Source organism: Antedon mediterranea, chromosome 1, assembly GCF_964355755.1.
Source record: "Antedon mediterranea chromosome 1, ecAntMedi1.1, whole genome shotgun sequence".
Classification (NCBI taxonomy): Eukaryota; Metazoa; Echinodermata; class Crinoidea; order Comatulida; family Antedonidae; genus Antedon; species Antedon mediterranea.
The window spans coordinates 40,648,109-40,661,679 of NC_092670.1; the positions used below are offsets into that span (position 1 = coordinate 40,648,109).

A 13,571-nucleotide genomic window follows, 5' to 3' on the forward strand; every position below is an offset into this window, starting at 1 on the left:
TATGTCAATATTCTGCAAAGGGTTGACTACCTGACTGTTTAGCAGTTATGTAATAAAGGTTTTATTTAAATGGTTGAATAATTTGAAGATAAAAACAAGATACCTAATGCAAAGGAAGCAGCTGACTTGACTTCTTCACTTGGTAAAGAAAAGCAGTTTATGAGTACTGTCTGTAGGCCTGTTTGTTTACTCATGTCCCTGTCATATTCAATAGAAAAACAAACATTTTAAATGTAAGTAAATAGATTTATGCTTTCTGTACGTGAGAAGTAAGCTGTTAGATCATTGTACTAAGCCTCAGCATTATGTGGTATGGTTGTCAGTTCCTTACCACGTCCAACCTTGTTTTTAATTTTTATTTATTTACTTTTTCATTTATTTAAAAACATATGTATACAGGATTAAAACATATCAGGTATAGATTTAGCACCTGTTTTACATATCCTCTTAGTATTTTTTCAACTGGTACTCATTTACAGTTGTGTTTTCTGGGAGTTGTTCTTATTTAGAAATTGAACTTGGCTTAGTCTGTACTTGACTCAACTACCGTCTGGTGCAAAAAATGTTTTAACTTACACATGTTTACCAATCTCTCCAATAGATAACAGAGCAAACAGCTTAACAGAATCTGATGATTTGGGGTTCTAATGGGAAAAGGAATAACAAATGAGCAATATAATACTGCAGTCAGCCTATCATAATAAATATAATGTATGCAGATTAAAAAGGTAAAACATTAAGAGATAAATTGATAGTTTGCTAGGGTGAATTACGATATATATAATATGACGCTTTCCTAATAATTAATAGTAAAATAAAAAACAAAATACCTTAATATCAGTGATGAATTGTGTGACGACGCCAGCACTCTCTGAGGCGGTATTGATGGTTAATACAGCAACACATTTGGCAACTGAATGAAACGCCTACAATGTTTAAACATAATCATGTTAGCTACAAGTTAACAACATAAAAATGTGTACAGTATATGATTTGTTAAATTCTTGTGAAATGGTGCTCACAGAGATGAGACAGTGACTTGTACATTAAGTTCACATCTAGTTCAATGGTGCTCACAGAGATGAGACAGTGACTTGTACATTAAGTTCACATCTAGTTAAATGGTGCTCACAGAGATGAGACAGTGACTTGTACATTAAGGTCACATCTAGTTAAATGGTGCTCACAGAGATGAGACAGTGACTTGTACATCTAGTTATCATATATATCATATCATTTATTTCGGCAAATTTCAAATACAGTAAGAAATAAAAACAGTACAAAAGTAAATGAATGAGGCAGGATCACCTAAAAGTAAATGAATGAGGCAGGATCACCTAAAAGTAAATCAATGAGGCAGGATCACCTAAAAGTAAATCCATGAGGCAGGATCACCTAAAAGTTATGAATAAAAATAACCATCGAGAGGCTCTCTACATAGACATACTTACATAAAATAAATTACACACATAAATAGACATGATAATGTCATATCACTACCATATTTAGGCATGTCACTACCATATTTAGGCATGTCACTACCATATTTAGGCATGTCACTACCATATTTAGGCATGTCACTACCATATTTGGGCACACCACACTTTTTTGTCAAACTAGTTTGATAGTGTAGACAGAGCTTAAGGAGAATTGAGTGTACCTGCTTATGCACTGCATACTGTGCACTGGGTGGTTGAGTTGCTTCTGTTGGGTTGTATACTGGTTCTGTTAAACAACGTAGTAAATCTGCATATGTCATTCCAGGTGTTGACGTGGATACTAATGTCTTAAAGAATTCCAACATCGCATCTAGGGCACCACCTATTAAAGTGTATACACAGATGTTATCATTAACACATTTTCAATATTACAAGGAGGTAGTCCCCCTATGGTAAAATAAGTTATTTATAAAAGCCTTCTTAACAATTATTTTCAAAATGCATTTTTTTTCTCGTTTTTATCTGTTTTTGTATGTTATGGTATCAAAATAAATCAAATCATCTCTTGAAAATATATCCTATTGATCTCAATTTACTCATCATAATCCTGCAAGTTACTCATCATAATCCCACAAGTTACTCATCATAAACCCGCAAGTTACTCATAATCCCGCAAGTTACTCATCATAATCCCGCAAGTTACTCATCATAACCCCACAAGTTACTTATCATAATCCCATACAATAAGTTGAAAGAATAAAGTGCTTACCTTGCAGTAGAGGTGAACGGATAAGATTCAAGATTTGCGAGAGGATGTCAGGTTTGATCTTAAGCATGGACTTTGGCAGAATTCTAGCCAATGATGTGAGTAGCGTTAATGATAACTGTGAGATGTGTAGGTCTGTTTCACTGATTAATGGAGGCATCTCAACCAAGACACCATTTATCATTGTCTCTGTTACATGCTCACCTTAAAAAAAAATAATGGAATGAGAAAAACAATAAAAAGGAGATTGTTATCTTTAAATAAGCCCTTGCTAAGTTTGCTTAAGATCCCAGAAGTCCTAAAGTTCATTTTAGAAACAGTACCCAGTTTTTGAAGTTAACATTTAAATGGTCTTTAGTTATACACTGTTCATCACATTGGAACATATTTTCACTCTTTCTGAAACAAAATGACTGCACTTGTTAGCCAAATGGAGTGTTTAACATCAGGGGCAAAAATGTACCAGAATGCCTTAAAACAGTGTCGATATTATGATTGTGGTTTCTGGAGCCTCTGTCTCAATTTGTGATAGGCGTCTTAAACTAAAAAGTAGTATATTGAAAGAAATGTGTATACTTACCATAGTTAATAATTAGAATGTTCAAACAAGCTAAAGTGGAAAGTTTGAGAGCTCTGTGATTCTTTCTCAAGAATGACGCTAGTATTGGCATTCCATTGTTCTACATAAAACAATATTTTATTTCGTTAATGACTTTTTTATTTTCATATCTAAGTAAATAGAATTCAAAGGGCCATAGTCATTGAATTGTATTAGCTGATGACATTTTTATTTCAAAATTTTAGTTTGTATATATTTTTTGCAATCAGGGGAGGAGTCAAGGGGGTCCAGTCGCCCTGGACCCCACTAAATTGGGGAGGAGTCAAGGGGGTCCAGTCGCCACTAAATTTTGCAAATGATAGGACATCAAATTAAGTTCAGCACTTCATTTCACTACCTTTAGGCCCTGGACACAAATGACGGAATAAAAGAAACTTACTAGGATGGATGAGATGTCTAATTTGAGGGGAGACGAAGCAATTAACGTAAGAGCCTTCACTGTTGTGAGTCGTGTGATTTCATTCTTCAGACGTTCCAGAAATATTGGCAAACAAACATTTAACTCAGAAGTCAGGTGATCACCGAGGTTTGCTATGATTTGGCTCCTGATATTTACAAAAACAAAAGAGAATGTTAAGCTCTGTCTACACTATCAAAGTTTTAAAAAGTGTGATGTGCTCAAATATGGTAGCCATGTACCCAAATATGGTGGTGATATGCCCAAATATGGTAGTGATATGACATCATCATGTCCATATATATATATATATATATATATATCATTTTTTTTTTCACATAAAGTTTGATAGTGTAGACAGAGCTTTAAATAACCCATTTAAAAAAAAGTCATATACATGTATTGGTAACTATTTGGGAACTGGACACACTAGGCTAATGTGTCTGTCTATGTCTGGTAGTCTGGTATGAAGTTGGATTATCATTTAAACCTTAAGAAAAGTTAGGGAGAGTTTCCAATTTCAGGGAGTGCGGTATTGGGAGAGTTGACTTACATGCAAGAGATGGCACGTTCTTTGACCTCTTGATCGATGTCTGCTGCCCTCAAACGTGTCAATGTACAACTGTAGAGATCCATCACATATGGAGTAAAATCAAATGATACTTCACAATCTACAGAAAGCAAAGCAAAATACATTGACAAATTTATCTTTTATTGAATTTATTTCTTATTTATTTCTAATCAGATGCCATATTATGATGAGCCACTGTGCTTTATTGAGTGATTGCTTAAGAAACAAATAGGATCTAGTAAGTGTATACTTACCAAGTGGCCTTATCACTTGTATCATAGTCTGCGTAACCAATAAGGCTTCAGATGTGATCTTATAGAATGGATCTCCCACAGCGCTTACAACATGCTGTTAACAATATAAATTGTAATCATTCCAATACAAAATCATTTATGGTCTTACACATTTGTTGGAATTACAATACTCCTTTTTTATAAATAAAGATGTGGTATAAGTTCTGCTATTTAGGTAATCAATCAATGAAGTAATGCTAGGCAAGTACAGTAATGCTAGGCAAGTACAGTAATGCTAGGCAAGTACAGTAATGCTAGGCAAGTACAGTAATGCTAGGCAAGTACAGTAATGCTAGGCAAGTACAGTAATGCTAGGCAAGTACAGTAATGCTAGGCAAGTACAGAAATGCTAGGCAAGTACAGTAATGCTAGGCAAGTACAGTAATGCTAGGCAAGTACAGTAATGCTAGGCAAGTACAGTAATGCCAGGCAAGTACAGTAATGCTAGGCAAGTACAGTAATGCTAGGCAAGTACAGTTGAGTAGAATATAAAGTAGTAAAAAAGGGTTATTAGTACAGTTAGACAAAATAAATAAAACTCACTGATATGAGGACTTTGATATGATTGTGAAACACATGAGGAGTGTGATTACACATCAGACAATTAAGAAATGCTAAGGTATCAATCTTCATGTTTGAACTGCTATTCTTGTCACTAAAACGAACCAGAAAATGATCTTTAGCATATTTTTTTTATTAAAATATGGATGTTTCAAACCATCTTGGTACCACTCAAAATATCAAATTGAACACCAATCGGTGACTAGCAAAATTCAATTTTAAACATTTATTAGTCTGCATTTATATGTCTTTCACATCACACCTGTGTTGATGCAACATTGTTAACTCCATATTTTTGCAAGGTGAAAAGGACATTACATATTATAAAAATGATATCAAAAGCAACTCATCATTACTGACATTTCAACTTTCTTTTCTTTTTCTGTTACGAATCCAACAGCAAGTAACTCCCCAATTACAGGATGGATAAATTATTTTATAACTTATCGTGCTTATAAAGTCTCATTTGAGGCTTAGGGAGTGGAGTTGAAATAGTCATGAGTTACAACCCTGGCACTAGGTCAGGATTGAACCACTACATTTAATAACCTACCCAAGTGAAAATTGCACCCCAGGCACCAGTGCAGCAATGTGGTTATTAAGTGATCCAGGCACCACATGGATCAGCTCTGTGAGCAGCGCAAAGCATCCCTGACGCGTCTTAATACTCTTCTCTTTCATTTGTCTGTGAACAGCTTTCACAATATCAGGTATCTGCTGTCTCAACATAGACACTGGCCTGTGGAAGATAATTATGTATCTCATCATGGATACTGAACCACTAAAGAAAACTGAATCTAATTAAAATTATTGTAAAAATAACCTACTAAGGGGAACACATGACCATAATAGGTAAAAATGTATTTTATAAATTGAAAGTATGAAAAATCTGAAATAGCTAATAAAAATTAAAGAAATAAATAGATAAGGATGTGACTACAGACCCTTCCTCTTGGTCCATGGCGTCTGGATCGACAAAGGCCGTGTGTGCTGGTCTTGTCTGCTTCAATAGTGTGATGAATGCTTGAAAAATATCGGACTTTACATTCTCTTCTCTTTCTATAAATCATAAATTAAGAATCATTTTAAACTACCAACAATAAGGAAAAATACATTCTTTCTAAAGGAAACCTACATTATGATTTAGTCACTAACATAATTAAGCTTCTTAAGGCTAATTTACACAGACAAGCGATAAAGGTAATACTAATATAGAAATATTACTTATGTTTTGTGCTCAGGATAGATACAGATTCTACATGGGACAAGCTACACGGTTTTGTGCTCAGGATAGATACAGATTCTACATGGGACAAGCTACACGGTTTTGTGCTCAGGATAGATACAGATTCTACGTGGGACAAGCTACACGGTTTTGTGCTCAGGATAGATACAGATTCTACATGGGACAAGCTACACGGTTTTGTGCTCAGGATAGATACAGATTCTACATGGGACAAGCTACACGGTTTTGTGCTCAGGATAGATACAGATTCTACATGGGACAAGCTACACGGTTTTGTGCTCAGGATAGATACAGATTCTACGTGGGACAAGCTACACGGTTTTGTGCTCAGGATAGATACAGATTCTACATGGGACAAGCTACACGGTTTTGTGCTCAGGATAGATACAGATTCTACATGGGACAAGCTACACGGTTTTGTGCTCAGGATAGATACAGATTCTACGTGGGACAAGCTACACGGTTTTGTGCTCAGGATAGATACAGATTCTACATGGGACAAGCTACACGGTTTTGTGCTCAGGATAGATACAGATTCTACATGGGACAAGCTACACGGTTTTGTGCTCAGGATAGATACAGATTCTACATGGGACAAGCTACACGGTTTTGTGCTCAGGATAGATACAGATTCTACATGGGACAAGCTACCTGGTTTTGTGCTCAGGATAGATACAGATTCTACATGGGACAAGCTACACGGTTTTGTGCTCAGGATAGATACAGATTCTACATGGGACAAGCTACACGGTTTTGTGCTCAGGATAGATACAGATTCTACATGGGACAAGCTACACGGTTTTGTGCTCAGGATAGATACAGATTCTACATGGGACAAGCTACCTGGTTTTGTGCTCAGGATAGATACAGATTCTACGTGGGACAAGCTACACGATTTTGTGCTCAGGATAGATACAGATTCTACATGGGACAAGCTACACGGTTTTGTGCTCAGGATAGATACAGATTCTACATGGGACAAGCTACACGGTTTTGTGCTCAGGATAGATACAGATTCTACATGGGACAAGCTACACGGTTTTGTGCTCAGGATAGATACAGATTCTACATGGGACAAGCTACACGGTTTTCCTTACCGCTTGTCTGTGTAAATTTGCCGTACAGAAACTCTGTCATTCTGCATTTATTATGGTTGTAACTGTGTGAGTTTATATTGTTTAACATACGTAATTCACCCATATGCTGATAAATATGTTTTCTATATTTGAATAATATTAATAAAATAAAATATGTAAATAATAAAACATTTTAACAAAATAACAAAATGAAATTGAACCTTTGAATCGTGCAACAAGAGCTGGTGATACGGTTTTGTAGAAATCTGATAACATCTCATGACGTGTTCCCATGGTAGCTTGTAAACATTTAGCCGACGCACGTCGTACTTTCCAACTCATGTCATCATCGTCGCTGTATTCATCATCACTCTCCCTACAACAACAATTTTAAAGCAATAATAATAATATACATTTGAGGATGATGTATTTGATTCATTTGTTAATATGTGAACAAAGAGAAAAGAGTGTATGACAGGCCATTGTAGAGACACTAAGTAGATGATAAATCAATATGCACATGAGAATAAATGGCCATAAACTTACCCTTCATCATCGTCATCTAAATTGTCAGCGTCCATTGCATTTTCATCATCATCCTCATCAGCATCATCGTAATTATAGTTAGGATCATAGCACAAGTACTCCAGACAAAGTTCAATAATCTAAAATAAACACAAAAGAGAATGTTAACATTGGGTTCTATTCATCCATTATACTTCCTGTGTTGTTGGAACAAGTATACACAATTTTATCTGATAATCACTTTATGTCTCTATTGCTACAGCACTGTTCATTATGTGCTCACAGTATAAATAGCACCCTCTATTGTTTGGGTGCAGTAGGAACCCTGTTTTTGAATGGAAACCAAGGAACAAGTATACTCAATTTTATGTCTCTGTTGCTAGAACACTGTTCCATCATGTGCTCCAAGGTATACATTTATATAGCACCCTCTATTTTGTGGGGGTAGTAGGAACCATGTTTTTGGAATGGAAATAAAAATTTGGCACCCTCTATTATTTTTGGCAAACCATATTGGTAACTAAAGAACAAAAGCTTACCGTCAGTATGTGAGGTGAGACTTCCTTTGGACAACGTCGGACAAATGATTCAAAAGCCTAAAAGAAGAGTAGAATAAATAAAAAAATTACACAAACCATCAGTGGTGTTGGTGCTGCTTACGTGGTTAATAGAGAGGAATAAAATAGTACAAAAACTTAATTGAACACCCCTATTGAACAATAGGACAGTCTGTGCCAACTCTACCCTCTAGTGTAGGAAAATTTCAATTTATCAGCTAGGCACGGAATAGACCATAGTCATTTAATAGTTAATACGAATACATCATAAGAATAACCAAAGGCAAAAATTTAGACAGTTTTAGAAAAATGAATTTTACTCAAATAATAGTAGAACTCTTCTGACCTGTATGCAGTATTCTCTCAGTTCATCATCGCCCTCAACTTTAGAAAAGCTGATGGTCAATGGTAGAATACGTTCCAAATGTTGACCAATACGATGACCAGCATGTCGGCTACAATAAACAATTCATTTTAAACGGCACATAATACAATAAATATAATAACCTACTGCAGTAACTGCAGTATATTGCTTTATTTTCTAAAAATAAAATATTATATCCCATTTTAAATATTTTATTTTGTTAAATTTAAATGGTTACTAAAGCAGCTCTATCTACACTATAAATCTTCATGTGCAAAATGTGATGTGCCCATGTATGGCCACAATATCACTACCATATTTAGACACATCACTTTTTTGTCAAACTATTTTGATAGTGTAGACAGAGCTTAAATGTTGAGAAGACTGAATGCATACATACCAGATAGCTCCAATGCATTGAATGAATGTCCTTGTGTAAGATACATTAGTGTTATTAGTAAGTTGTTCTAGTAAGTGATCCATAAGTTTCTGGAATAGCGAAGCACAGCAGCTCATTACCAATTGGCCTGTGAGAGCAAAAAGAATAAACCTTAATAATAATATATGGAACTACAAATTTGGATTTACAATTCTCTTCCTAAAGCTCTGTCTACACTATCAAACTAGTTCGACAAAGTGATATGCGCAAATATGATAGTGATATGAAGCCATCGTGTTTATATTTGGGCAGATCACTTATTTTTTGTCAAATAAAGTTGGATAGTGTAGACAGAGCTTCAGTCTAACTTCTAGACCTTTTTACATCATTATGCAAATATATAGGCAGACTGGAAGATTTTTTAAAATATTAAATGATTTGGCCATAGATGAATATTTATATTTACTATTACTAATACTATTAACTTAGGATGAGCTAGAAAAGCCTGATATGAATTTCTGTTAGCCCCACTAAAATCTGAACACATACCTAGAGCTAGTATAGCTCTTTTGCGTACAGCCATCCTTGCACTGGTCAGCTGCGGGAGTAAAGCCTCTAAAATGGATGCATGGAAGTTGAGAAGAAGGCCGCCAAACCGACTCAGTAAATCACCAAGAATATCAAGCGCCTCTAGCTTAACTGATACATCCTCTTGCTGTAGAATTAAAAAGATTTTAATTAAAAAGGTTTTAAAAAATGATGAAAAATGTTAAAATATAATTATAATAAAAATAATTTAAAAAAAATGTCATTAACATCTAACAGCGGGAAGCCCGCCACTTACAGAATGGAACACGAAAAATAAAATATATAATGACATTTATATGATGAATTTATAATATATTTATCTATACATGATTGAATAAGTGACATTATATGAGATAACTTTTATTTTATGTGTAAGCCACCAAATTTTAGCTTAGTATTTTTGTAATTTTGTCCAAAGAACAAAAATTCAGTGGTTTGTCAACTTTTTGAATAAATACAGTACCTTTGATATCGCGCTAGTGAGCCTGCCAGTGATGCGTTTACAGATGTTGGCAGCTAGAGGACTTGAAGCTGGTGGCAACTCATTAATAACAGTCTTTAAACCTAAATAATTCATAAAAAAGTAATCATATTACATCTAATGATGCCAACTGCATATGAATACTCTTAAAACTCTATGAAAACCAGAAATTATCCTAATACCAGACTTTTCTTTAGATTCAAAAATGTCTCAAATAAATTTTTACCATTAAAAACACATTCAGCCTAAAGGTGTCCAGTATTGGGAGCGTTGACTGTAACCAAATTAATAATTACTTACCGATGCTTGATATATCTCTTAATTGTTCCTTATCTGAGAGCATGTTACTGCAAAGTGTATCAACAATCGTCTCCACCTGGAACTCTTTCACTTTGGATACCAACGGACCAAGACTAAAATAACAAGTAAAATAATAATTAAATGGTTAAGGGGTTCAAGCATTGGTAGGATAGGATAGACAGGTGCTTTTTTCTTTACAAAGAAAATGAAAGAAGTTGTCATTGTCATATTATTATTATTAATATTATGTTTTTGTATGAATTCAAATAAATAAACAAAATGAAAAGAAAGCATTTCAACATTTTACAGATAAAAATTAATTTGCTTTTTAGAGCTTATATTGAATTACACACATGGAATGGTAGGCAGGAAATTAAGAATTTAAGAATGATCTTGTTTTTACCATTTCACTGCAAGATTCTGAACTTCTCCGTTCTTGTCTTCGAGGAGTTTTAGTAACATTCTGACCACCTGTATGCAAATGAGTAAAAATTATTTAGAAATTATTAAGATAAACAATTAAATTTGTTGCTACAAATCTGAATTAGAATTAATCATTTTTATTTAACTTTATTTGGGCCTAGAAAGGGAAACCTTCTAGCTAAACCTGCAGGCCAGCTGACATCTAGCTGAGATGGATACAGCAGGATAATAACTTGCCTTTTTCTCGCTGTCGTCATCCAATTTTATAGAATCCTTTTGCAACTCTGTCATTAAATCATTCGTTGCCATGAATCGAAAATCTTTATCATTTGATGTCATCTGAAATCAAATATATACAATTATAACAGTAATAAAAGAAACCCTGTATGGATCCCTATGTAGATTAAATTGCATACCAGGCCTAGGGGATTTCATACTAAGCCTAGGTAGGTGGTCTAGGACCTAGAGTCAGGCCCACATTCGTCTTTACCGGCTTATTCTTCTACCTCGTCGGGTAGGCCTAGCTTAGGCTCCCTACTTTCTTACCGGTATTTATGTTGATTTTTGCAACTATATAACCGCTTACCTTTTCAAGTAAATTTGAAATGTGGTATGATACACTCGCCATTTTTCGTTATTTTTCGAACTACCTTCTGTAGAAAGTTTCAAAAAGACGTGAAATTAATTTGCACCGAAATTTCATGGGAGTGGACGTGCTTTACGGACAGGCCACCTCGCTCTTCATTCTCTGCTCTTTCATGCATTTCGAAGACATGACGAATATTTTGCGTTACCAACGCGTTCCAGATTCGATTCGATGCCGAGGCTTGTCTGTGCAAAATGTGCATGGCCCCCTCTACGTTTGGATCTCAATGATGGATTTGATAAATCCGTCGCCGCCGCCATAGCTCAGCCAGGCTTTTGAGTAGAAGCGAAGAAAAGGTTTTATAGTGATTATCATAATATACTTTATCCAGATTGCTTTGCCATTTTCTTGGTCTTTTTTACCTCAGTTTATCATGTGAATATTTGATAATAATACATTATTAAGGTTAGTAAGGTTTGATAATATTATTTTATTGAATAATAGCGTAGAAAACAGCAGTTTAATAATTATTAATCCCATGCTAGGCCGGAGAAACATCGAAGCTGTAGCATTCTGCTGTGAGCTTAATCCAGCGAGTGGATTACCATTGTTTGTGCTTCGTATCTCACGGATTCCTTTCGTTTGAAGCTGGATTTAACCTTTCATTATTATGTTCAAGCTAACGCGATAGAATAATAAACCTACCAGTAACTGATATTAGTTTGGAATAATAATTTCAAGAAGATTAGCAAGATTATTTAATCCAATGTTTGGAAATGATCCGTGAATTTGGTTCTGCTTGACAAAGACGATCTGCTGTGCATGATCGGCTGATCGACGTCAAGGTTGGGCGGCGATAACATATCTTCTTACCATATCTGGGTGTACAAAAATACTACACAGTTGGGGTATCCACTACACAGTTATGTGAGGTTTAGGCCTAATCCTGATTTTTTTTTTATGGAATTTTACTATTTTTATAAAAAAATATTTTAAATATAGACCTTTTTTAAATGCTGTATTAGCTTTTATTTCATAACCTTGATTCGGCTCACATCTGTGTAGGATTAATTGCATTAATAATGATTATATTATTTTTTATTTTAATGTATAATATTTGTTTGTTTCTTTATTTCCATTCAAAAACAAAAAAAATAAACATACATAAATATTCATTACAAAAATGCTTATACAGTATATATTAATACTTACAGTATGTACAGTACTGTAACTAACTATTTATACATCAAAATGCAAATTATTTAATTTGAAATATAAATTATGAAGACTAATTGTATACAGTAGGTTTTCGAAGTGTATTTATTTGTCGTTTTTAAGATCATAAATTAAAAACAAATTATTAAAAAAGCATTGTATACTGTACTTATTAATTTAATTATGTATGACCTATGACCTAATGAACATGAATTTATGATGAATGAATACATTAATATTTGCCCTTGATTGTTTTAAACGATATCCAAGCAGCATCACATTAATCACATTATGATGTCATTCATTAATCATCATTTTGTCTTTCTTAATTTTGTTCACAATCCTTAAGACTTAAAGATTAAGTCTAATAATACATTTAAAAAAAAGTAAAAACATAAAATCTATAATATTTATAAAATTTAGTTATCTTAATTTAAAGATTTCTTGTTTTCAATCCCATAATGCTAGTGAAAGTGAAAACATAAAATATGATACTGTACATTACATAATATACTGTATTAGAACATAAAACATTTACATTTTATTAAAAGCTTACAGTATCTTAGTTTAATAAGGATTTCTTGTTTTCAATCCCATAATACCTCTCATCGTGAATAAACATAGAAGAACAGATTAAATTTAAATAAAAAAGGAAATAAAAGTTGTATTCTGTACTGTATCAGTAAGGTAATATGAAATTAGACTTGATATAAATAGGTGGTGTTTAGCAGCCCACAGCAGACAGGAACCAGGAGAAGGAGAGAAGGATATTAATTTAACTTTATTATTGACGTTCATCCTGCTGTAACAATGTCAAGTTGCAAGTTAATAATGTACCGTACTTAATTTAGTTAATACTGTAATATTTTATATTTAAGTACATTCATTCATGGTCAACATGGCTTAATATGATACGACCCTGTGTGAAGACACCTTTGGAACTACTAGTGTAACAATATGTCACCATAATTGGGATACTACTGTATCTCCTGAATAGGGATTAACCATAGTGCTAATACATTCTTTGTCTTTGTGTCACAGGAAAGTGTTCCTTTAATATTAGGTTTAGTGCAAATAGTGTGTGCGACGCATGGTGGGTACGGCTTTGGAGCAAATTTCACGACATGTACAGTACGTGATTTGTTGTACGTACATACACGTTGTGCCGTTTGCTCCCATCATGCT

At 34.1% G+C, this 13,571-nt stretch overlaps 1 protein-coding gene across 1 annotated transcript in view; it reads right to left on the minus strand.

The window, feature by feature from the left end:
- LOC140040170 (cullin-associated NEDD8-dissociated protein 1-like) overlaps positions 1 to 11,315 on the minus strand; it is a 16,323-nt gene extending 5,008 nt beyond the window's left edge. Inside the window, exons 1-23 of the mRNA XM_072085892.1 lie at positions 11,172 to 11,315; positions 10,823 to 10,924; positions 10,566 to 10,633; positions 10,163 to 10,275; positions 9,845 to 9,945; positions 9,343 to 9,508; positions 8,815 to 8,941; positions 8,397 to 8,505; positions 8,033 to 8,089; positions 7,515 to 7,633; positions 7,190 to 7,344; positions 5,591 to 5,705; positions 5,200 to 5,385; positions 4,629 to 4,740; positions 4,047 to 4,140; positions 3,775 to 3,892; positions 3,204 to 3,369; positions 2,786 to 2,885; positions 2,209 to 2,409; positions 1,661 to 1,821; positions 831 to 926; positions 577 to 644; positions 104 to 198 (exon numbers count right to left, since the gene is read on the minus strand). Coding sequence (XP_071941993.1) covers positions 104 to 198; positions 577 to 644; positions 831 to 926; positions 1,661 to 1,821; positions 2,209 to 2,409; positions 2,786 to 2,885; positions 3,204 to 3,369; positions 3,775 to 3,892; positions 4,047 to 4,140; positions 4,629 to 4,740; positions 5,200 to 5,385; positions 5,591 to 5,705; positions 7,190 to 7,344; positions 7,515 to 7,633; positions 8,033 to 8,089; positions 8,397 to 8,505; positions 8,815 to 8,941; positions 9,343 to 9,508; positions 9,845 to 9,945; positions 10,163 to 10,275; positions 10,566 to 10,633; positions 10,823 to 10,924; positions 11,172 to 11,213 — 2,671 coding nt within the window. The 5' untranslated portion in view covers positions 11,214 to 11,315. The remainder of the gene's footprint in view (positions 1 to 103; positions 199 to 576; positions 645 to 830; positions 927 to 1,660; positions 1,822 to 2,208; positions 2,410 to 2,785; positions 2,886 to 3,203; positions 3,370 to 3,774; positions 3,893 to 4,046; positions 4,141 to 4,628; positions 4,741 to 5,199; positions 5,386 to 5,590; positions 5,706 to 7,189; positions 7,345 to 7,514; positions 7,634 to 8,032; positions 8,090 to 8,396; positions 8,506 to 8,814; positions 8,942 to 9,342; positions 9,509 to 9,844; positions 9,946 to 10,162; positions 10,276 to 10,565; positions 10,634 to 10,822; positions 10,925 to 11,171) is intronic.
- Between the last annotated feature and the right edge of the window lie 2,256 nt (positions 11,316 to 13,571).